This window comes from Aptenodytes forsteri, unplaced genomic scaffold (genome assembly GCF_000699145.1).
Source record: "Aptenodytes forsteri isolate BGI_AS27 unplaced genomic scaffold, ASM69914v1 Scaffold15, whole genome shotgun sequence".
In the NCBI taxonomy this organism is placed as follows: domain Eukaryota; kingdom Metazoa; phylum Chordata; class Aves; order Sphenisciformes; family Spheniscidae; genus Aptenodytes; species Aptenodytes forsteri.
The window spans coordinates 8,339,874-8,366,401 of NW_008795129.1; the positions used below are offsets into that span (position 1 = coordinate 8,339,874).

Consider the following 26,528-nt stretch of genomic DNA (forward strand, 5'->3'; position numbering starts at 1 on the left):
AGTAATGTGCAATACAGCAAGTCTTCAATAGCACCTTTATGTAGCACAAGATCTGTTGAACTGGATCCACCACAAAAATGTTTTACTATAATTACTTCATAATAATTCACCACTTCTTCCTGCTTTTATTTACAAAGTTTTTAGGTATTACAACATTTATAGGACACAAAGGAAGTTTGAGTTCAAATTTCTGAGTGGCAGAACAGTAACTAGATAGTTCAAAAATTCTTTTATTTATGCTTATATAACATTGCAAATTACTTTTGATGATAGTTTAAAATAAATTTATATAATCTTTTGTTTTCATAATGCATTCTATATGTCAGTGCTATTGGTGTTCACATTTTCATTTGCTAGTGGTTCCTTTTATTTATTTCAAGTAATCAATATAATTGCTGCCTTTAGGCATGCCTACCTCTGTATAGTGAAGTATGGTGCAATGATGCTCAAACTACCACCATCTCAGCTAGTGCCATCACCAGAAAGGGTCGTATTTTGAAGGATTATTAACTGGGGCTGCCTATATTGTTTTCAAACCAAACACTATAGGGGATTTCTCTGCATCATGAGAATACTCCAGTCAGATTTGAATGAGTCAGCAAAAGGTCATGTGTCTACAGTGAACTCTCCTGCACAAACCAGAAGTCTGTAATTTCTTTCTTTCTGAAAGAAACGAACATCACATCACCGCTCTCCTGCGCTTCCATCAGGACCTTTATGCTTGGACTTTCAACTGCACTATGACATCTTCCTACATTGCAAATCGTTTTTCAAGTAAAATTTTAAAGGAAAAACTGTAAGACAGGTTCTAATACAAAAACTGAAAAATAAATATATTAAATACAAAGACCTGAGAACCCATGCTTGAAGTTTCTGTGGAAGCAAGCCAACACCTGAAAACCTGTCCTGTCACAGCTTGTGAAACACAGTAACAAGAAACATTTGCTATTCTTGATCAAAACAGTAGAAACAAAATCAGAGAAGAGGTCTTCCCTCCGTTCTTCAACAGGCTGAGCAACATGAAGAAAGCCAAACTAAAAGACATAATACTAATTTCCTGTTGCTGATACTAATTCAGGGCAGTGCACAGCACTGAAATTACTACATGGCACTCACAACCTCTGACTGTCAAAGCAAATATTTATTTTCATCTCCCTGGTCTCTCTGCAACATATGATACTTTTAACTTAGATATACTGCTGTCTTGTCTGAGAAAGGGTGGTAGGGCCCGGGTGAAACGCACGACAGTTTGAACTGTTTCTGGAGGGCTACAAGCCACAAGTGCTGATAGAAATATCACCTTCATTACTGTACCGGTTTTGGCTGGGTCAGAGTTAATTTTCTTCATAGTAGCTCGCATGGGGCTATGTTTTGGATTTGTGACCAAAACAGTGTTGGTAACACAGGGATGTTTTAGTTATTGCTGGACAGTGCTTACACAGCATCAGGCCTTTTCTGTTTCTCATGCTGCCTTGCCAGCGAGTAGAGGCTGGGGGTGCACAGTAGTTGGGAGGGGACACAGCCAGGACAGCTGACCCCATCTGACCAAAGGGATATCCCATACCATACAACATCATGCTCAGCAATAAAAGCTGGGGGAAAGAGAAGGAAGGGGGGGACGTTCAGAGTGATGGCGTTTGTCTTCCCAAGCAACCATTATGTGTGATGGAGCCCTGCTTTCCTGGAGATGGCTGAACACCTGCCTGCCGATGGGAAGCAGTGAATGAATTCCTTGTTTTGCTTCGCTTGCATGCGCGGCTTTTGCTTTACTTTTTAAACTGTCTTTATCTCAACCCATGAGTTTTCGCACTTTTACCCTTCCGATTCTCTCCCCCATCCCACCGGGGGGGAGTAAGTGATGCTTAGCTGCCTACCAGGATTAAACCACAACAACTATTAAATCAGACCAGGACCAATATATTCCCTTTTCAACACCTCCAAATAACTACTAAGTGAAGTGTTCCAAAGACATGCTGTATCCTGTGATAAATCCTCCATTGCATTTGACAACAGAGTTGTTATTGATGCCAGTTGAAAGTTCTCAGGTTTAGATGAGATTAGCTTATGGTTGAAGTTAAATCCAGCAGTAAGAGAGGATGTTGGACAGATGCAAAGAACCTTTTTATCAATCTGCATGGACAGGACGATTTTCCTTCTTAAAAGGTACACACCCATGAATGATAACCACAGCTCTGAATTCAGAATACTGTTGGGTTCCTTGCTAATGCTAATGTCTCATTTAGTAACATCGCCAAGTAACACTCTAAATGTTTTTAGAGAGGACTGTTACTGATACCTTTGTCATTTCTCAGATATATTAAATCACCGTGATATACCTGAACACGAACCTTCCACATCCAGAAAACGTCGTTATCCTGAAGCTGCAGCACATTTCTTCCTCAGAGACCACTACAGTAAGTCATACCTAAACCACTACAGTAAATCAGATCTCTACTATCTACACAAGTTGTCTGTGGAATTGCAAATCAAGTTCAAGATCTTTGCCTTTTCTTTAAGGTCTCACTTGCTTGGGCTCAGAATACAACAACAGAAGCATACACCATACAATACGGGCACCGCAGAGATCCCCAAACTAGTGCAAAGTGTGCTGGTACACAGAGCACACATGTGCAGTCACTAGCTCAGGCTCTATAAAAAGATACAGCCATATTAGCATGTCAGTGAGCCTGAGCTAATTACTGCTGCTGCTTCCAGTTTCAGAACTCAGCAGCTCTATGGTGACAGTTGCCAGCTGGGTTTTTCAGGCACTGCAGCAACATGCCCCATGGGAGGCTGACATTTGTACTCAGGGGACAGAGCATCCTTAGAGTCCTGATCAGGTCTCAGGCATCAAAACCCTATGCTCTCTTCTCCCACTCTGTAGGAAGAAGGTCCACCACACTGCACCACCAAGTACACGACTCAGTTCTTTTAACCTTGCTTTCCAGAGCTGTCGCAGGAATGTACATGTTTATTTTTCTAAAGCACTCATCCCCCCAGAACAAATAAAAACCAAACAAAAAAAGGAAAAACCCTCCCAAAATAGGACACTGTATTGTACGTATCTCTCTCTCTCACAGACGATGAGGGTATGTGAAGCTTAGTATTGTTGCTCAACATACTAGTGAAATTCACTCAGATGCTACAGTTTGCCATCTGTACCTGTTCTTCTACCATTTTAGTGCGCCTCTGCCATTTGATTCACCTAAAGAGAGACTAATTAAAACTAGAAAGGGACACTCTTTGGGATAAAAATAAGACCACCTGATCTGAGCACAAACTATATAATTATTTGTGAAAATGAGGTCAGTATCTGCACTAGTTAAGGAACTGCACTGAGAATTCTGTACTGATTTTGTCATATTGCTGTAAAATTTTGGGCAAGCCATAATATCTGCATGCTTCAGTTCTACAATTGTACAACTCAGATACTACATCCTTTTGTTACAGTGTATCAGATGATGATAAATCCCCAAATGCTTGAGTACCTTAGGAAATATTCTAGGCATTAATTAGTTAAAATTAATTTAAAATGCAGTTACTGTTCTGTACAAAACCCTGTTTTAATGCAATGAATTTATACCAAGAATGCCTTTGTCCTGTTTAACTTCCAAAACTGACCAAACTAAATCATATTCTTATTGCATATGAAGATGATCAGCATGGAAAGTTAGTATGTAACGTCCATCCTCCAATAGGCATTTTCCACACAGACAATACCCACATTATTTGAAGTGATCCAATACTAGAAAGATGATGGATCCAGGAGAAGACCAACAATAAATCACTAATGAATTGTACATACTTACCACACAGTGCTATGCGGACAGCTAGTTGTATAATGACAATAATAACCAAGTAGAGTATATTCTCCTTTCTCAATTCCTGAACCAAGTCAGCCTATGAGCAGGAGTGCTTGGTAAATGAGAAACAATATACAAAGGAACTCCCTAACAACAATGGCTTAGGCATTAACTTTGGATGCAGACAGGAACATTTCTAAAAAGAAGAAAAAACTGAAAAAGGTGTCTGTTTTGTAATAAGAATCTTTTCAGTTTTGCATGCATTTTTACTTTAATAAACTAACATAGCTAGTCATTATGACACATAATGATTTCAAAGGAAAATCTTTGAAAACATGAAAACCTTTTTTATCTGTTAAACTTTATATATGAGTATATAAACTACAGAATATTATATAGTATTATATTTTTTGCAATACACCCTATACTTAAAGTGGACAGGGTTCAAAAAATTAAATCTTCATTACCTTTAAGCATTGTTCTTCCAGTTGATCCTCCAAAGATATTCAAAAGACCACTTCTTGCGCCTAATGATGTAGTTGCTTCTAGTAAAGCACCAGTTACATAGTTAGAGAGTGCAGTCCTCTGTAAAGTGGCACGATATTGACAGTAAGCACCTGTTACACATGGTTTTACACAAAAACCATCACCTTTGCATAGACAGTCTGTATCAAACGTTGGGAGCTTTCTCAGAAGATGAGGAAAATATTCAAAAATATCTTCTGCTCCTTCTTCTCCTCTCACTGTATTGAAGATCTGTGAAGAACGCAAAAGCATGAACTGTTAGTTCATTTGCTTAAGATAATAAACTGAACATCAAAAAATTCCAAACGAGCATGAATTCTTGTAAAGTTCAACAGCCTCAGAAAAAAGGCACTGTGTTAAAACACTGCATTTATGCATTAAACCTGAAATATCTATGAATCCAAAACTGATTTGTGAAGATTTTGAGTTCAGTTCCCAAACAGGCAATTTAAATAAGACGGCATTCTGGCTTTCAATCTATGGTTAAAAGCATTCTAATGAAAACCAGTTTTAAGGATCATCAGTAGACAAAAAAATGCCACATCAATACATCTGGTCAACATTTAAAATAAAGAATATACACAAAGTTATCTGTAAGACTATTAAATCTATTGTACTTTCAGTAAAGTCTTACAGATATCAGTAGCAGAAAAACAGATCTACTCAGGATTTGCACTTTTCCTTGCTGAGTGGGGCGGGTTTTTGCAAACAGAAATGGTTTTAATCACTGTGAGCAATCTTTCAAAATGTTCTGGTGTCACATTCATTGCATTACTTGCAGCCTACGCACAGGTCCTCTATCTAATATTGGTTTAGTATTCTTTTTCCAATATTTGTGTTAACACACTAATGAACTTCAGTCTGTGGCTTAGCAACTAAGTAATGTTTGCTTATTTAAAAGAGTCTAATGATCAAAGCAAGAATCTGGAAGAAATCTTTCATTTAGTATACAAGGAGAGACTTGATTCTTTGCATTCTTGTATGCTGACTTACTGATTAACATTAATAATTTGTTTCAGTGATCTGTGCTTTGTAATTACAAAGTGTAAACTACCAAACTAAAAATTAACATAGGGAAAGGTCATTATAACTGTTACCAGGACAGGTGCTGAGACAATTTTCATGGGGTTGTTCCCCATCAGTCCTTAGATGTGCACAAAAAATAAGATGATGGCTTAATGACACGTTTTTTGTGATTAATGGCTTGTTTCTTGTTGCCATCCTTCCCCACACATAAACAAAATACAGCTATCCATCAACATGGCAGAAATCGCATCCACTCCTATGATGCAAGCACACGTGTGATCAGTCAAATGATAAGAAACTGTTTGCACAGTCTGTGCATGCCACATGTCAGAGGCACCAGCACCCTCACCACAGGACACATACATGCCCAGCCATGTAACCATGGAGGGAAGCAGCTCCCAGCACAGGGATCTGCACACACGTCCACTTCTGCCCTAAGACCTGCATTTACCCTGCCATGTAAGTGAGGAGGGTTCAAATGCCCTGCTCTCACGAGGTATCTCACCCTCTACAAACAGAAGTTGTGAACGATGATGTAATTCTTTCATCCGGGTAAAGAAATTAAGAATAGCAGAAGCTTTGATTCAGATACTAAATTCAAAATTTGGCAAATTGTTTACTACTTTTTTTTTTTTTGCCATAAACCAGAAAATCAAGTAAAATGCAATATTTATTAAAGTATGTATTTCTTAGCTTTAATTTTTATATTAAAAATTTCTTGGGGAAAACAGTAAAATTTTATTCAAAATATAGTAATTTATTAACTAGTAATGTAATTCAATTATTTGAAAAAGAGCACTGATATATTTATTAACGTAAAATAAATTAACAAAACTTCCATATGTTGACTATGACTTATATAACTCAATTCCATTAGAAATATGGCTTCTGTGATTCATTACACAGTGAAATGCTGTGGTATCTATCTTTTCCCCCCGCCCCTCCCTGCAAATTTTCCAAAATTTATTTGGTCTGAGGCTTCTAGAAATATTAAGCCTTTACTTGAGCCTCTATCTTCTTTTCTTTGGTATACAACAGTTTTATGGACTCTCAGACTCTCAGTAAGAACACTGCTCATCTCCACCTTTAGTCAGGAAAAAAGTGTACTCTTGGAGTGCACGTTATCTAGATAGGATATGTGCAGACCTTTTAATCAGCTAAGTGTCTGCAAGGAACAGTGGGACGTGCACAAGACACACCTTTCCAAAAGGTGTACTGTAAAATAGTGAACCTGCTTTATGCATGGATTATGAGTGTGTCACTTGTAGCAGACATAATTAGTCTTTTTAGCTTGTTTAAAAAAATATTTAGTTAATGAAAATAATTTAACTTCTCAAAACTGCAGTTACCTTCCAAAATATTTTTTAAATTGGGTTCTGCAACTTATAAAGGCATGTTCTGTTGCCTACACAACTGAAATTTCTTTCAGCTGCCAAAGCAAAGAAACCATTTGTTGACAGAAATAGGCGACTGTTTTGCTGGAGAGATTATACATAGAATAATGGTGTTAATCTCTTTTGTATAAAGTAGACTTCAGGGCACTAGCTGTCTCCGAAGACTCTACACTTCATATAACATTTTCAAATACTGTTTGTTTTGATGTGTTAAAGCTCTGAATGTTACTTTTGCTGCACACAGATTAGGTTATGGAAAAATACAGACTTACAACATGTATACTTATCAGCCACTGAAAAGAACTGAAACAATCAGAATAGGAACATATCCCTCAGGTAACTGATAGGGGAAAATCCCCTTTCAGTGAGATTGCACCAGACAACTGGGGAAACTTAATCTTGCCTGGAAGACAAAAAAGTTGATTCCAACCCAGGGCTTACAGTTCATCCTGGCAGATGTAGTTATATTGATCTGTATCACTACCAAAGAATGATTACTGTAATTAAAAATGAATGTGAACCAAAAAGAGTAAAATGCAGCACTAACCTGACAGCTACCTGTCAAAAAACAATGAGTCACAAGGGCGTATCACTCCTGATTCACTTTTGCCTTCTGCATCAAATTAAAGATTTCAAAGATTTCAAAGCCATCTGCAGTCTGATGCTGCGGTATCTCACGTACTAAGTATCGAGCAGTAATTCACAAGAAACTGAGGCTAGTATCTGGATCTAAAAGCGTTGCAATATTAAGTGTACTTCAAATTTCTTTTTAAGTAGTGCAAAGTACTGACGCTTACAGGAAGGAGTTTAAGGTGACCTTTCTTATCTATACCCCTGTAATGAGCACACGTAGATGGTAAAATTTATATGCAACTACAGTACCTCAAGATTTACTTTAGACAATAAAAGCATTCATTCTAATACTTCTCCTTTTATCTCTTTTTTTCACGATACTTTTAAAATAAGAAATGAGCAGAAATAGGTCACTCCATATACTAATACAGCATCACTCCAATGAAAGTATACTATGGCTTTGACTGATTTTTACTTTCTTCTATTTTTAAACAGATTTTAATGTTAAGCAAAAAGAATACAAAAATTACTTGCAACATAAAATTTTTCCAGAAGGCTTCAGAAGAAAACACGTCCTCCAACTCAAAAATGAAAATTAGCATTAAAATAAAGATTAAATTCAGGCAGAATTCCATCCTTGTAGTTTTATAACTAAGTCCATATTTGGAAAATAAATGGAAACAAAATAGATCTTTCAGCTCTTAATAATGTATGCAATAAATCACCAAAACTTTACTGTAAAAAAAACTCAGTTTCGCTTCCAGTAACTTAGAATGGTATCTGCAAGTTAACTTATTGATAACCTTCAGGCAGTAAAACTTTCTTACAGTGACAACAGACATTTTGTTAAGATATTCTTTAAAAATAACTATAAGAACAAGTAACTCACGCTGGCTTTGAAACTACTCTGCATTTTTCTCTTATAATCTTTTCTTCTGTTTAATCACCACTACAATTGCAAAGTGCATGTCCTTTTCTCCACACACATTACTGTAGGTTTACTACATAAAAGTGGCAGAAACCTAAACACCATAGCCATTCTTAGCCCTATGGTTTACGACAGATATTCCCCCCCAGAATGAAGGTGGAGTTCACAGGTGCTGCTGTACTGGAAATATTGGATATAGAAGTTCATAAAAAATAACTGTTCTGATTTCTTACTTAAACTTACATGTATAACTTCCTGCATCTGGCAGCTGCTTGGTGCATATGAAACCCAGAAATTGGAATTAAGAACCGACCAAAGATTGCTGTTATTAGGAAGCAGGCTTAATTTCTCTAACTTTATTGTAATAATAATGAATATGTGTACGCAAAAAGTTCATTGTAAAGAACAGCTACAAAAAATTATGCTTATTGCTACTACACTATAAAAATAACAGAAAATAGGCCCTAATGGGGCTTTAATAATTCATTGTATTGTTTCTGTCCAAACTCCTTCTAAAAACGTCCATCGATATATCCTGAATGATCAAACTGAAACACTGAAATGTAGAAGGTGTGTGTATATACATACATACATATATATATATATTTGTGCTCAGCTGGTACTGTGCATTCCAGTCTTATTTCCTGGCTGTTTACCTATTATGGAGGGCTGCCCACAGCCCATGTGCAGCATTCCTGCAACACAAAGCCTTCATTTGTTGCACATTTTTAAAGCAATTTTAAATGCCTTTAAACCAGAATGGTATATTAACAAGTAATAATTCTCAGGACAGTACGTCCTGAAGATCACTTAAGTATCTCCTTTGAAAACACAGAAGTTTTACAGAACATACGAGCCTAAACACAATTAATAGCATCACAGGAAATGCTGCTCTTTCCAAATTTGGTCTGTTCCAAGAAAAATTTCATTAAAATGAGTAAATTCTGATGGTGATTTTTCATTTTGGCACTGCAGGTTTTTCAGAAGAAAACCCTCATTAGTATCGACCAAATGAAGCTAACAGTGATCTCTTGGAAGTCATGACCAAGGACCGATCCAATCGCTTTTACATGTATTTATTCCACAACAGTGTAATTCAAATACCTATAGCATGGAATACGGCAGCAGTCTGCTATGAAACAAGCACTTTGGGCAGAAAGAAAGGAATATGTAAAGTGAACTTGGGTGGAAGGGAGGGGGGCTGAGAAAGGAAACACGCTTACCAGAGTAAGAATTTGCTCAGAACAAAAGAATCAGACATTAATGCACAGTTAGTCAATACTTCAGTTTTATGTCTTCCAAAATGGCACTCCAGCATCACACTTTGGAGCATTTATTTAATAAAATTTAAAAAAGAGGTGATGCTGATAGTCATATCATTTTCTGAAGGATCTTGGGTTTTCTCAGATTTATCTCATCCAGGTTATGACCATACCCACACTGATTAGCCCATGACATTTCAAGATCACTGCTAAAGTACAAATGCAGAATAGATTAAGAAATGCTTTTTTGTAAAGATGTTGCCTACCTAGAGCCAGCACTTGTCACTGGCCAGTTTCTTCTAAGGACGTTGTGGGGTCGGGGTTGTTTTTTTTTTTTTTAAACAAAAATGAAAGAATATTCTCCTATTACTACTTACTATTATCACCTTTTGAAAAAATGGTATTATTTTTAAAGTGGAAATAAACAAATTTCCTAATGAAATTTCTATTAATAAATTACTTTTCCCGACATTCTTACGTGAAAAAATGTCTACCTAATTAATCTCAAAATACCACCCAACGTTATTCTGTTTAAATAGGAGTGAGGCCATAGTCTGAGGAACATTTCTTTTAGCTACAAACGCAAAAGCCATTTTGGACATAATTATTTTTAACATTCATCCCTTGATCTAGTTCACTGTGAGAGAACCAGTCACTTAATTACTCTCCGAACAATGCTAAGTTGCTAACCACTTGATTATTAAAGATGTTGGAACAAACAACTGTCAATTGGGATCTGCAGAAATGCTGAAAATCAGACCAATCTATGAAAAAAGGTCTGCCACTGACCTGGGATTTAAAGTCAGGTCATGTGAACTCACACAGATTTCTATGCCAATACAGAATAATTACCAACCTTGTTTTTAATCTAGCTCCTACTCTCAAAAATAATTCCTGCTGTGCATAAATAGAAATTAATCACACTATTTTGTACAGTCAATTCTCCACTTTTCATTTACAATTATATAGTCTGAGTAAACACTACAGGTACAAAGACACTTGGATGGTGCTCTGAAGGCCAGCTCCGGAAAAGAACTGCAGCTTTCTGACCTAAACTAGCTCCAAACAAATTACCTGTTTCTCAGCACTGTGCCAGAGATCCCATTTCTGAGAAGGCTTACTTGCTTGTGCATGCTTATTGCTTACAGCACTACAGAATCTAGTTACAGCGCTTCCTCATGAACTTCCTCTCTGTGCTCTCATAAAGCTCAGGCATCTCTGCAGAGAAATTCACTACAAAATTTGGTTAAGAAGACAGCAAGAGATCAGAGTCTGTACAGATGGATGTTTGCAATGCCAAGGGAAAGAAACTCTTAATAAAAGACGACTTTAAAAGCTACAGCAAAAATGGTTGTATCGTATTTTCTATCGCTACTGCTAAAGTCACCAATTAAAATTTTGGAAAATATTTTACCTAAAATTGCAAGAAAATACAGGTGAAAGTCATGCCTAAAAGAAAAAATATTTAATATTGAACAGCAAGTTAACAAATGTCTGTATGCAACTTCATTATAACTCAAACTTCCCCTGCAAAAAGTCAAATCTTTGGCAAAATTGCAAATATATACACTTTTTTTTAACAAATTGATAAATTTACTGTATTTTGGACAATTTTACACCATCTCTCTGTTTCAGGACAGAAGCTTTATGTTACTATGCATTAAGTATGGATTCCAAGGGTTCCAGCTACAAAATTACAATTAAAAAAATAAAGACAATAACAGCAGGAGGGACTGGAAATATTGGGTTCAAATGTGTATCACTGCAAATGTTCCACACTCAAAAAGATCAGAGATTGACCATCCCTACATAACTTTCATAGAAGAAAAAGGGTGCCACAACATTAGTGTGTATACTTTTCTGATTTTCAGGAAGAAGGAAATCTTTAATTCATGGACCTTCTAAAACATGAATCTGTTATAACAATTTTTGATTAACGTATCAATGATGAGAACTGAAATACATTAAACACTGAATGCATTGTCTGTTATGTCTAGAACAGTGTATATATCTGTCTTTCTTCCTATCATGTACTTAAGATTCTCAAGAAGACATGCCAGAGCCCCATATCTCAAACAGTTGAGGTTGAAAAACAGCAAGTTGTTCAAAGCTAAAGGATGTTACTGTGTTTGACAGAGATGATGCTGTGAACAGCAGAAAGGTCTGCTCTTTTAGGACTTTCTCAGCTCTGTTCACTGACATGTCTTGTTCACACTAGCAATCAAATAGGTGAGGCCTTCAGAAATCCTTTTGAGAAATTGAACTAATTTGAGCTTTTTTGTAAGTATTTTTTCAGTGTTTGGAGTACAAAAGCTAGCCATTTAGACTGTTAGAACATTATCTTCTTGGTGGCATGTGGCAGCCTGTGACCAACTAAGCACAGACCGGAACAGCTTATCAAATTTTTGGCTACATGTCTTACGTTCTAGTATTTTACAAGACAAGTAGGGCAAGGGATAAAATCTGTGGTCAATTAAATTCCATTCCTAACTTACTATTCAAGATGAAGTGGATGATGACAAATAGTCATCCACAAGCTTTAGTAAATTGTACTGCCACTCAAATTTGCATGAGATTCACTACCTATCCCAAGCTTCTCTGATTTCTTGTTTGTCATGACACTCTGTTGCAGAGTTTCTCCCTAGGTGCACTGTGGCAAATATGGAAACAGCCATCTGGAAGCAACTGCAGTTTTGCAAGTTGGGGTCAAACTCAAAAATTCCCACGAATCCTCTCCCAGCATCTCATGATCCATCTTTTTTTGGCTAACAGGCAACATTCTTAAAGTATTACCAACCATCCCAGATTAAAAAAAATAAAATAAACCAAAGTGTTACATATCATGATGCCCTTCTTCATACTCAACAGTTTTTGGAGATGCATTTGGATTTCACCCTTCAGTTGGCTCTGCAAGCCAATGACTGCCCTGCAAAGCAGAACTGATAGCAGTTTCAGCAATGGCACTTGCCATCTAGTCTGCCTGCAGCTTTACCAACAGGAGAGAAAGAACTGTCATCACCTGAAGGAACTTTGGCTGAAACAGCCATTTGGTGCAGGTTTGCATTCGTGTTCAAGAAACAGCAGTAAAAAAGGCTGTTTTGGCACAGTGTGACATGGCCACCATCTGCTACAGCATGTCAGGATGACAAAGAATAGCCTCGGGAGATCTGTATGCAGGTAATCTCACAGCTGCAGTAGCAACTCTTCAGCAAGAAAGCTGGAGCTGTGAACACACATTTGCAGTGAAATACATGCAAATTGTGCAAAGCCTGTTCAGAACATCAGGGGTTAACACTGTCCCCTACATCTTAATTTGCTCATATCTGGCTCTCCCTATGTATTTTCACATGGTGCTTAAACGGATATCTTGACTGCTGAGATGCTAATTTTCGTAATGGAAAAATTCCTTAAAATATCCCTAGACTGGTGAAATGCTGTTTTGCATTTGAAAAAATGCCTAGAAAATAAAAGAATACAGTGCCACAGTACAGTCTGAAGTGTACCTCATAAAATACTGGGAATACTGCGGGGGGGGGGGGGGGGGGGGGGAAACTGCCTCAAAAAAAAACACACAGTAATCAATACCACTACAATTTTGCCCAGTGCCAGTGCTTGACAAATGCACTATTTACTATAGGGTGGTTCAGGCGTGTTCAGGGTGGTGTGGTTCACAGGTGTTGTTCGTCTTTTGTCTGGGACAGTATAAAGAAGAAACCCAGGAACTACTTTGAGAACGCAAGAAATGGAAAGGTTTGTTTACTGCAGCCGCAGCACGGAAGCATCAGGAAAGACCAAGGGGAAGATTGCTGAGTAGATAGCTGAGGTAGAAAGAGCTTAAGTGTCACTGCATTGAGGATGCTTTGAATGCAGTCAACAGAAAGAGTAGGTAAAAGAGGAAAGAAAGGAAACACAGTAAAATGAAGTGAGGTGGGGGGTTTTTTTGCATTGTGTGCATTTTTTCAATGCATTTAACAAGATTGTGATTTTAAGAAAAGATCTCTGCTTGCATAATTTACAATTGCAGGCAGTGAGTAAAAGCAAACACTGTGTTATGCCCTCACCACCGAGAAACTGCGGGAGGGGACGATGCCAAGATCACTTTCTCCTTACAATAGGAATAAATCTACTGAGTCAAAAGGAAGTTGCCCTCCCTGGGGAAGAGTGTGTATGACTGGCAGATAAGGTGCGTGCACCAGAGTCTGTCCAATCCCCTTACACATCTGAAGGAAAGAACACATCACAGGAAAGGAATAACGGTCTTCAGGCACCTCTTCATCATAGGAGTCAATACTTGTTCCAGCATACTCACGACAAATTCTAATATGCTCATGGCTTTTCTAATAACGACTAGTGTTGCAGTCACTGTGGGAGGCCCAGATGTTTTCATTTGCTTTCCTGTAAATGAGCTTCAGATTCTAACAATTTAGATAACACTGCAGTGACCTGTCCCCATTGGTCACTCTTCCAGCAATTGTATTGTTAATATCCTTGTTGCAACGTCTGTTCTCAAAGGCTTTTCAAACTTCTGCTCTCTCTTCAATGACTAGGAAGATGTGGATCTTTACAGTGCCAGGACAGAGCACAAGACAGAGTACCACGCTACAGAGCAATAATGCTCACTTATTCAACAGCAATTTTTGCTGTGTATCAAATTTTACACAGTAAGTTGTAACTGGGAAACATGGCACAGAGCAGCAGAGGACACACAGGAAAACAGATGAGTTCACCGTGGTAACACGGGGAGCAGTATTGATGGCAGCTGGAAGGTTGTCAAAAGAGTGAACAAGCACAGATGTGCTCAAATATTAATATTCATTAACTGATGTTCTGTGAACTTTCTACAGCTTCAATTGCAATTACAGAATGTGCATTACCTCACCAGCCAGTATTTCTTACGAATTGCATCCTGTTAAGGATGAGATCATTTCAAGGAGCAGAAACTGAATTTAATGAGGATCAAACCATCTTGCAGAGGCAATCCTTAAACATAACTCAACATTTTTTCAGAAATTGTATCAGCCATCCCCATTCAGTTCTGGTATATAACCAATGTCTTTAGTAGGGAAATCTTTTCATTTGTGATCATAAGAAAATGATGATACAGTTTTAAAAAAAAACAAACACATTTGAGAGTTAGATTTACTTATGACCAGAAATTGTAACAGCAGGCCCAAACTTCTAACAAATCATCATTTTCACTTTTGATAAAACTTGGGTTGCTATTGCTTACTAATTTTCCATTTCTGTAAGGAAACAGTACTAATTATTTTAAAAGCCATTAGCGAAGGAAAGATGGACTTCACGGATTTGGAAGACAGAAAAAGCAGTGTGATATAAATGGGGCACAGATTTACCATAGCATCTCCACCCCCAGAAAGTCCTGCTATTAAAGAATCGTCAGTCCAGTGGAGAAGGAATAGTAAAATAGTGCTTGTTACTTCTCATGGCAGGTAATCCACTTTAGATCCAAATAACTACTAAGAATCATCATCTTAAGATATAAAACAGAGGCTGACAAAAGACATCAATTAACTGTCATTTGAAAGATTGTTCATAAGTACTTGAAATTTCAATTTGATTAAGGAGAAAATGAAAGGATGACATCAAACACAACATAGGAGCTCTTCACACAACTTTTCAGCAATGTGAAACAATGCCCTTGGCAGTGAGAGAAACTTCTGTAATCTTACCCAGAAAAGGCCAAAAAAATCACTTTCTGGTCAGCCGGGCCAGTTATTTATATTTCTGTTGGCACAAAAGTATATGTGAAAAAATAACTTTCTTAATAGTTATTAATTATTTGATTACTAAGTTCTCTTGCTAACTTCTTCAGTTTAAATCATAATTTTTATACTTTTCTAGTACTTCTCAATTTAGTATTCTGAGATAAATTTGTTAACTGTTCTACTCTTGTCAATTCTTCATGCAACCAGTATTCTCTTTTTATTTTCTAAATGAGTGCTTATTTACTTCCTCCAAACTTTTATCAACAAATTCATTTACAAACAATATGCTGTCTCAGTAACTAAATAAATTAAATATACTCTATTCAAACATCTGTGTTATTTCAACTTTATTCTAGAAGTAACTACCTATTCTAAACATAACTACTAAGCTAATGTACACCTTTATTTATTTACTGAGATGATAGTTTTACTAATCTGATGACAGGCTTTGAACACCTGATCACGTGGATTGGAATTTCTTGAGTTACCAGCTTTCAAAATTGTCTCCTGAGTTTTTAACATAAAAGTATAAGCACCACACATACTTTTTCTTATATATTTTAATAATGACTTTTGATACCTCTTACTGATGAGAAACAAGGAAATTCCATTCATATAAAACTTCTCAGGTGTGCAATGAAAAGTATTTAAAACAAGAAAAAGACTAACAGGTTGACTTTTCAATAGAGAACAGAAGTTTTACCGTAGCTAAGTACATTATCTAAAATAGACAGTAAGTAGGATTAAAGCTCTGCGTCAGAAAGCAGACTGAAATAATTCACAGTCAAACTGCTTAGATGTTAGAATATTAAATGTGCCATGATTGAATAATTTCAAGAGAGATGCACATTTTCATTGTAAATTCCACCTTTCATTGTATGTCTTTGTAACATCAAACTGTAATGGAATGCTACTACTAAAACGGGATCTCTGAGCTTTCCAAATGAAAGTAAAAAATAGTAAGAAATACTAACAGAAGCCACCAAAAACTCTATTTAAGACATCCTTAAAGGCTTACTTTCTTCAAAGATAGACATAAATTAATTATTTTAATTAGGTCACTAAAGGTTTCTAACAGACATCATGTTCACCTTTTTCATTTCCGAAACACTCATGGTGTGATGGACGCATTCAAGACAGGTGAATGCTGAGCATTCAATGCAGAGGAACCCACCATCTGGCCCATCAAGGGAGTTAAACAGCCCCCTTCCCACATGTCTGTTTTTCCAACTATTATTCTATATGTGGAGCAATAATGAGTCTAGATTTTCTCTAAGAAACAAACAAAAAACCACACACACATCAGATACAGGCAGAAATCTGTATGGTTTTGTACCTTACTAACAACCGTAATCTTCCCAATTGAGGAAAGGCTTCCCCAGAACTCACACATTTAACAATAACTGCATCCCCACACATGTGAACTGATTATTTAAACAACTTTGAAAGATGAGCTTAGTTGCATATTTCTGAACTACAAATTGACAGTAAGTTTGAGGGGTAACCCACAGTACAGAAAAAAAACTTACGAGATCTCCTGTCAACAAGACCATCTTAAAAACAAAGAACCAAACAGAAAACCTAAAAATTATGGCCGTTGAAGATCATGTCTCACCAGCCCTTAAGTGTTCGGTTTGTCGTCCTCTTTCTACAATCTTACCTATTTGCCAGAGTTCGCTATAACTACTTCTGCAAAACTCTGGCTTTACCTGTTCTTTTTAAATATTATTTTAATACGTATACTTACATAACTGATTCAGAAAGCATACAGTCTATTCCATTCCTGTGTCTCTGATATTAAAAGTCAAAAGATAATCAATGGTAGGGTTTAAAGTTCACAGCACTGGCTAATTCCGTTTTTACACAGTGCTATGTTGCATCCCTGCGACTAAAGGAACTGCTTAGAATTGCTTATGAAGGTCTCAAGCTCAGACTAAACGTGTCAAAGCTCAAAGAGAAAGTACATGTAGTAAAACTGTCTTTGTGTTTATACAATCACTATTATTATTTGTATCAAAGAAAGACTCGTATTGGGATTTTATTGTAATAGATTGCAGATTTATATTGAAAGGCGGATCTTTCCAAATGTATCAGAAACAGTCTACAGTTTAGATCTACCACCAGAAAGATAAGTATTACATAAACGTAAAGTGCAACAGAACCTTGCTGTATCTCTAAATATTTTCATTTATAACCAATTATAATTGTAATTGATATTGTTGTAAAAGATCAGTAGACATATTACTACAGCTGTAAAATTTATGCATCCTACCCAAGGCATACAGCTAATAAAAGAGCAACTTGGAGCATTTTCCTTAGCACAGGAAATCTAGTTCTCATCTTCTAATTTCGTAGACACTGAATCCATGCCTATTTGTTTGCTTGTACTTCAGCTGTTGGGTTCATAGGGTCACATGAACAATTATAAGATTATTTTGGATAGTACTTAGGGGCAAGGAAATTCTCAGAGTTTTCGTGACTGAATTGTTTAATAGACTTTTAGGTCAGGCTACAGAACATGATTTCATGAAACAAAATAAAACTTTGTTCTATAAAGAGGCATTTTCCACTTTAAGGGTTTTTTTTAATTACCTAGAAATAGAAAAGGCACCATTCCTTGCCCAAAGTAACAACAGAATATTGATACTCTGAACTTAATTTTTAAATGACGCATTTAATCTTAATTCATCGCTGCTCACAATGAACATTCAATAACAATCCTAAAAAAAAAAAATCTTGTAAATTTTTGGAAGAAAATTTTTGGCTAAAACTAAGCAATCACAATAATGCAGCATGGTACAATGAAGCAATTTTACTGATGTTAGTATCTTGAATCAGTAACATAGCACCTTCAACTCTATTCATCTTCCCTAGTTATTAGCTGCTAAGGAAGACTGTGCTGTATCTACAGAAAGTATCTAAAGTTTAGGAAAGTTTAAGATAAGAAGACAACATGAACAGGTAATACGCAATACAGTGACCTAAAGAAGTAATTTCCTCTTTTCCTTTTCAGCTGGTGTGTTCAAATGCTGCCTTAAACTAAATAACTGTCCTGCAGAACACAGTATGTTCCATTTTCACATGATATTTTCATTTTGTATGTGACATAACTTTGATGGTGGATACCTAATATACACTAACAGCCATACTTATATTAAGACAACTGTATACTAAAACAAAACTGTATTTACAGAAGTAATTGTTACTGGAAGAGTTTTTGAGTTTCATCTGAATCTGCTAAAAAGATGAAATGACAGTAACACTATGATTATGTTAAAATTGATTAGTTTATTTTGCTGTCTCCAAATAAAGTTTTGGAAGCCAATTCCAAGATCTAAACACAGGACAATGATTCATTAATTGTATTTCCAGTTCAGTTCTACTTGCCTGAAATGCACAAAATAGATAATCTAATGTTCTGCAATTTTCAAAAGTTCTAATTCCTTCATCACAGTTAAAAGATGTTTTTTGAAGTAAATATGCTTGTTTTAAGAAAGAGAAAATGAGAGTGAGAGAGCGCGAACAAGGGAGTGGGAACTAGAGAGCATTAGTTCAGTATTTAAACTACGCTTTTTAGTTGTTAATGAAGTAAATATCGTTCTGCAGGACCAGAGTATATGTTCTCCTTTCTTTTCCCACTAGAGTGGAATGTCACTTGAGGCTTGATTTTCAGAATTTAAGGCATCTGGCTTAAGACCAGAAGAACAAAAATATTTTAAATTAACTTTCCTTATTCTCTGGGGATGGCTACAGACCCAGGGACTACAGTTTAGTCATCCACGAGATTTATTTTGCTTTAGTGTTAGCTTCAACTAAACTTTGTATATACAACAGTTTCCTTACCAAAATTCATAGCCACACATGATTCAGGGCAATCATTTTTATAAATTGCAATTATATCACACTGAATTACATGCATAAGTGACCTATGTATATGCTTAACCTCTCAAAATGAAGGATAAAACTTAGATTCCTATCGTAAGCTTCTCTCTCATACCATCACACCAGTTTAGAAAAAACTCTGACTCATCCATAATTACACATGCCCAATTTAGGATTTTTTAACTTTTTCAAAAGCTTCATCTTAGTGAGAAATAGTGCCCTTCAAGAGCTTTGGGAGAGCTGAGTACAGATTTGTTTTGAATTAACTGCACCAAGTTTTCACGTACATAATACAGTATTCATGTACTTGAGGGAGGAAAATTTCTAGTGGATGTTTCAGGTAACTCCCAAGCAAAAATGGTCATTTGCTCTCCTGTTTTAACTAAGTGTCATAGAAGGACAGAAAAACCTTGAAAGCACTGTATGTTTCCACGAAACTCTAGTAGAATGTAACATTTTACTGAAGTCTTAAATACTCTAAACTTGACAAGTACACTGTTAAGATGTTAGAGGGCATTTTTGTCACAGTAGCATCATTCTGAGAATAAGCAGGAAGCCTTTTTTGTGCAAATAATGCTACGATAAGAACTTGAGGTGGCATCAGGAACAAAAGAAAACAGAAAAAAGGACTTTATAAAGGTTGTAGAGATCTAATGGATCTTTACTGTCGTACAGAATAAACAAGCAGAGATCATTTCCAGACCCTTATTTTCTCAGTAGTGTATCAAGGACAATCTATTCCCATGGAAGGTAAAGTTTTCATGTGCTTTTAGCAATAGAGGTCTCATCAGACCTCAAATCTACATAAAATATATAAACCTATTATAATACTAGCATAGAAAAAGGCATTGCTGTAGTGAAAAAGAGTAATTTCCATCTGAGACATGTACTTCTAAAATCTATTTTAAAATTGAATCTTTATATTCCAAAAGTCACCCTACAAACTGTACTGATACATTCTTCTACAATGAAACCTGCCTATGAATATTTATCTGTCAAAGACCATATGAAAACAGAAGATGAAGCAATGATGGAAGTTTAGTTGCTTATTAAAATTTAAGACAGAAAGTTTGGGCACTAGTTTAGTATTATTAAAATAACTGATACAAAAATGACACAATTCTTAAGAGTCACGGCCTTTCAAAATTAATAGAGAAGTAAGAAGGAGTAAAGATGGAAACAAATACTATTCCATAAACTAAGTTAAGATGGTTTTGATAACTCTGCACCCTCAACATGTACTTGACAAACTTATGTGACTGTAATTTAACATTTTAGTCTAGTCATTCTTTTTTATCTCCTGACTGGCTACCTGTGTATTTACTTTCTTCACGGGGCATTACCCTTCTGGACTTACTAATACATCAGCGAAAGCCCATATTCACATACGTGTCTCTTATCAATATGGTCATTTAATAATATGTTATACCTGTATATCCCACAGCTCACTTTTTTTATCACTGTGTACACACTAAATCTGGAATTTTATCTTCCTATGCATTTATTCGGCTCCTTGGAAAGTAAGTCCCACAACCTAATGCTGCCAGACATTATCACAGTATACGTGACTTTTAACACTATTCATAATATATCAACCTTCAGTTACCTTTTGTTCTATCACATCATAGCAGCACAAAGAAAAAAGCAGATATTTGGGCCCTTTACTGAAGGCCTCAAAGCTCTGTCTTAAGGTTCCCAGCCTATTTGCTTTTAACATAGTAAAGCTACAACACTAAACTACAAAAGCATCAGAGAGGTAAAACTCCTCCCGCTATATAAGTGAAAATGAGACAAGCTGTCACAGAGATACACAGTTTGTGTTAAGTATAGCCATCGCAACTTACTAAAAATCAGAGCTTACGTACAAAAAAAGAACATTATTGTATCATTTTTTAAAGTAGGTACTTGAATTCCTCATTAACCAACCTACACAATAAATTGCTTGGGCCAAGTCAAAAGCACCGTTCATACTTTCAATTCCTGAAACATAGTACTTTACTGGAAGACTAGTCCAGTACACTTGAACGTTACACAATTTTCAAGTTTTTTCGACTATTTAAAAGTACAACATATGTTTGAGAAAAGGAAAAAATTCTCTCACTATCATCACTAGTGTGTAGCGAGCTGCCTGTAATTTTAGTTTCACATGCATATGATGGGAGAGTAAGACAAAACAGTATTTTTAGTATTTATAAAAACATACATAATAATCAAATGTCATCCTGATTGTATTTCTACTGAACATTTTTCTATTGATTAGACTGGGTGAAGTGATAGGTACAGAATTTGCTTTCATTTATATTCTTACTGAATATTCAAAAAAACAAATCTTATATATTTGCTTTATGATTTCAATATACTTTACTAAAAAATAGCAAGCATTTTCTATAAATCCTTGCTGTACATGCAATATTTCTTCATCAATTTACAGTAACAGTGAGGTATTCATTGGGTTTTTTAATGCCGACTTCATTAACTGTGTCTAGGTATTTTATCAAAACAACAAAATAAGAGAAAGAAAAGCCTGTAATTATATTACTTTATTTATAGAGTTAGAACCCAATACTAAGCAAACAAGTAGACAGAAGTTTCATCAAGTTCTGTAACTTTAAGTACTAAAATTCTGTAAGTGGCTTTACAATCAAACACAGTAAGCTAGTAAACATTCACATGCAGTATGCCTAATTTAAATAAAAAGGAAACAACACAGACTTTTAGAAATTACTAATTGTTTACATCTGCAGGGTAAGTACTGACTGAAGAAGCAGCATGTTCCAGTAAGAAATATCCTGCTTAATATACCAAGAATGTATTTTTCTGCAGCACTACATTCTTCTTTCTGAAGAAGGAAAGCCTTCCTGTTATTCCTGCAGTAAGAAAAACTTTTTCAGATTTTATATTACATGAACCATACCTTTTCCCCTTGTGTTTCACCATATCCATATCCATATCATATCAACTGGTAGGAAAAATGACAAAATTGCATAGAAATTGAAACAAGCAGACACAAGCAGAAACTGCAAGTTAGCTTTCAGCAATACAAGATGACAGTCTGTTCTCGTCTACAGAGACTGCCTAAGAGCCTGGAGAGAAAAAAAGTACATTGCCAAATCTTAATCCTGTCGCTGCATTTCACATGGTGCTGCCTCACCTCTGCAGCTCCTACAAGTCTACTTTTCCAACAGCCAGTGGAAATCTGTTCATTGTAAAAACTCCGTAAGCATTTTAGCTTAACCACTGACACACAGATAATAAAATCTGAAATATTTAATATTTAATTTTGCTGACATACTGGAGTTTGTGCTTACATTACTGCAAATGAAATGATGCAATGCTAAATTTATCTGAAAGCACTGCCTTAGACTCCTGGTATTGTATGAATTTATAGAAAAAAATATTTTACAATGTTAGCAATTAAGTAATTTCTAAAATGTATTTATAAATACAGAAAATAATGTCACTGGCATGATGTAAACTTATTGTAAGTAAAAGTAAAATAATTCTTCCCACATTAGATTTCTCATCTCTAAGCTACTAATACAATTATATTATTGCAGAAAATATACAGATTAATAGGAAAAAAACTTTGAGCCAAATTATATAAACACAAGAAGATTATTTCTAATTACTGTCCTCTTGAAACAGTTCCCAAGCATACTGCTGAGATTGCTGCACACTGCTCTGCTGTAATGCTGCAGATGTCCTTTTCTATTGACCCACCATATTTCCTCACAAGGGGGCACAATTTAGAAAGGAAAGGCCTGTTTCACAAGTAATTTTTGCAAACCTAAAAATTCCAAGGGTGACTGTATGCTCCTTTAAGAGGGTCGCAGAGGAACACAAAGTGGATGAAAGAATTTTTCCTAGTGCAGGAACTGAAATAAGCAGCCTTACAAATCCATTTTCTTTTAGATTAAAGTATAGATGAAGAAGCAAGTCAACATGGAAGTACTACAGCACACTGGGTATTTTGTGGCTTCATGGCCTTACACTCCTCAGGAAGACTCCTTGAAGTGGGTCACGCTTCAAATAAACTTGAATAAATCCCTATCTGGTAACCTGGGTAACTTTATCTCAGAAGTGGGCCTTGTTACTATTTTGTTTACCCTCAAATACTGCTCTTGAATAACTTCATCTGTGGACAAACACTGATTGAAAATCAACGATAGGCGAGAATGACGAGTCACAGAGGAAGAAAAAAAAAAAGAAATGTGTGATAAAGGTAATGATGATAAAGGTAGAAGGAAAGCCACAAAGTAGCAGAAACTGTGCAGTAAACATGACAGTTGCATATCTTCTGAAAACATATTTTAAATAACATGAACTCACCCCTTACTGTCTTTAAAATACCTTCCCTTACAGTTACGGAAAAACTAACACAGAAGAAAAACTATGAAAAGATATGCTACAGTTGCATGCTAGAGTGTCGGGAAAGTAAACAACACGCAAAACATCCAACTATCAGTAAAACCTGATAGCTTCCTTCGGTGTCCTCTCACAATAATTAACAGACAGCAACAAATACAGAAAAAGGGTACACGGCAGAGACCATTTTTCATGACTTCTCCTATCCACAGGAAACAGATACAATGATTTCTGAAAAAACGGTAACAAATGTTTTAATATTATTGTACTAATAGTACTTATCAGGACTATCATTATTAAATATAACATGTCATCTAGCAAGTAATGCAAAAATAGCAGGAAATAGCTGAGTTCTATAAAAAAATTTACAAAAATTCACAAAAACTTGTCATTAAACACTCCAAAGATCGGTACATTACAGCCATTTTAAGTACTGTAGGCTCCGGCATTACAATACAGTTTTCTCACTGTTCCAGAACTGAAGCAAAGACAATTTTACATGCATGTTTTTGTTGAAGAAGACCTTCTGTAATACGTTGTATCTATTTTTCTACAGAATCTTTACTTTCACTAAAAAAAATGAAATATCATACAACAAATACCTGTGGAGAACTGTTCTTTAGAAAAAATAATTTGTCTATCGCTAATCACTGATTTTCTGGTATTGCCTTGACATTGTAACACCTGCTTTGGTAACCAAATTTCCCTAATACCAATTTGTGGTTTATTTCCTCAACTGCTGGAAGCCAGAAGAAATTTCTTACCTGTTATTGTCAAGAAAAATGTACTTTTGCTTGACAAGGCATGACTACAGGATATTCTAAAATTTGGCTCTTTTATCCTGTAAGGATTTGTGTCTAGAAGACAACCCCTTTTCATGGCATCAATACTGACAGAAGTCTTTACATGCAATTCCCAAGCATGAAGAGACAAGGTAAACACCTCTTCCACATACACCAATTTCATTACATTATTTGGAAACAGGGATCCATCAATGACATTTGAGCAATAGGGCTACAGAAAAAGTATGCTGGAGGGACAGTCCGTGTGGGCAATCAGTGAGAGGGATAGCTGTAGTCTATTCTTTACCTACTTCATGCCCAATAACGAGTGTGTTTCTAGGTAGAATGACAATGTAGTAGGTATATACACTCTGCTTTCTGTTTTCTAGCTACTGATTAACTCTGCTGAAAAGCATCTTTCAAAATCAAGAATCATTGATAGAGACGTATCATATAAATATTTAAAGATACCTCTCCCACAGAAAATATGTTGGATACACTTCTAACCACGCTGAGGTTTGCAGCACAGTTTAGCTCCTCAAAGAAATCCTCTATCATGATACGTCTTGCAACTACAAGTTACAAAAAACAGTTATTCTTCCTTAGCTAGCCTGCCAAATATTTTACTGGAAACTGAGAGAAACATCTACAGATGTTCTACCTGCTAATATTTAGAAAATGGACATCTTACATGACAAACCTGCTCCTTCATTTCATTAAAACCACTTTCTTCATAATGGGTAGCCCCACTTTTACACGGGAGATATTAATGACAAGATGCCCATCTTTACTATAATCATTCCAGTCCCAGCAGCAGCTTCTATTTCCACTGTAAAATAGCAGAACAACAATCATTCTGAACTAAGCAAACTAGGGAATATAATAAAGGTCAGGTAAGTAGTTTTAATTGCTTTTCTTAACTACAAGAGAATTTATTCCAAGATAAATTTGAAGTTTGTTGGCAAACTTCTATGGGCATTTTAAAGGACACATTCATGATTTGTTAGCAAAATGGTTTTGAAAAAAGGTAATTGATAAGAAACACAACTAAAGTAAAAAATAATGGCTTAAAAATACGCAATGGATTTAGCTAAGCAGCTCTAGAATCTGTAGCTTTACCTATATATTATATGCTGCTAAGGTTCACATTCTTTCATAGCTACTACTCTATACTCGCTGCAAAAGTGTTCTTTGAAAATTTAGAACAAAGCACCTGAACGAAAGATATAACTTGAACTGAAAACTCCTAACTCCTGGAGTCCATAATAAAATCTTCACTCTAAGTGCCTATGACCACGTCATTATCCAAATAGTGTGAACCCTGATACCATCTAGTACAGAAACTGCTTTACTCTTTTAAGCTTCTTTAATGTGCAGCATGATCCACTATGCAAAGAAATACTTCAAGACAGCCAATCTGTTCCTGGCAGTCCCAACAAAACAAAAATCTAACAGACTTGTTCAAAAACAATTTAAGTACACTTCTGGCAGATAAACAATGAAATTCTCTTTCCTCTTTGGGGACTTAGGGTTTGTGCATAAGAACAAAACACTATCTAAATTCCATGTATAGTTTGGTAATGCTATCAGTTGAATTTAAGATCATCATGTCCCCACGGTCCTGAACATATTCTTTTCTACACAAACAGGCTTGTCGAACTAACTAAATTCACAGCACCCTAAAGTGCATCCCTACACAAAAAAAAGACTGGGAGAAGGAGGCTGACAAGTCTACATTCATGTAAGTTTTCAGGCCTGAGCTGTTTCTAAGATCTCATCAGGAACTCCAAGTGTCACATGCAGGACATGAGGTAAGTGACGACATGCCTAAACCAGTCAGGAGTCAGGCACCAGTACGACATCTTTGCTCTCCTCATCTTAGCACAGGGTTAGCAAGAAAACCAAATGCTTTTCCTGTCAAATACACTTCTCGTGTATTTTTCAGTGCCACGACATATGGACCTAATAGCATGAGAAGATTTACAAGAGATTCCACTCGTCTGTGGAATCCAACAGATGAACAACGTTGTTCCCTCTAACCCACATCAACAGCTTTTTTGTTATTTGTTGTTCTTCCAGTCCAAGAAGAAAAGCTATGTTTTCTCAATAAAGTCAAGGAATTTTAGATAAACAAACCACTGCAAAATGCCTGAGGGATGACAGTTTAGAGTTTATTGTGCCAGCACATAAGGCATAAATGCTGCAACCTGCTTTACCAGAAGACGACATTCTCCCCAGCTGCAGGATTTTCTTGACAAAAAG

The 26,528-nt window shown here is 36.0% G+C and overlaps 1 protein-coding gene across 1 annotated transcript in view; it reads right to left on the reverse strand.

Annotated features, from left to right (window-relative positions):
- The window catches only part of PLCE1 (phospholipase C epsilon 1), a 141,743-nt gene that overhangs the window by 91,840 nt on the left and 23,375 nt on the right, over positions 1 to 26,528 (reverse strand). The window contains exon 2 of the mRNA XM_009277763.2: positions 4,271 to 4,559. Coding sequence (XP_009276038.1) covers positions 4,271 to 4,559 — 289 coding nt within the window. The remainder of the gene's footprint in view (positions 1 to 4,270; positions 4,560 to 26,528) is intronic.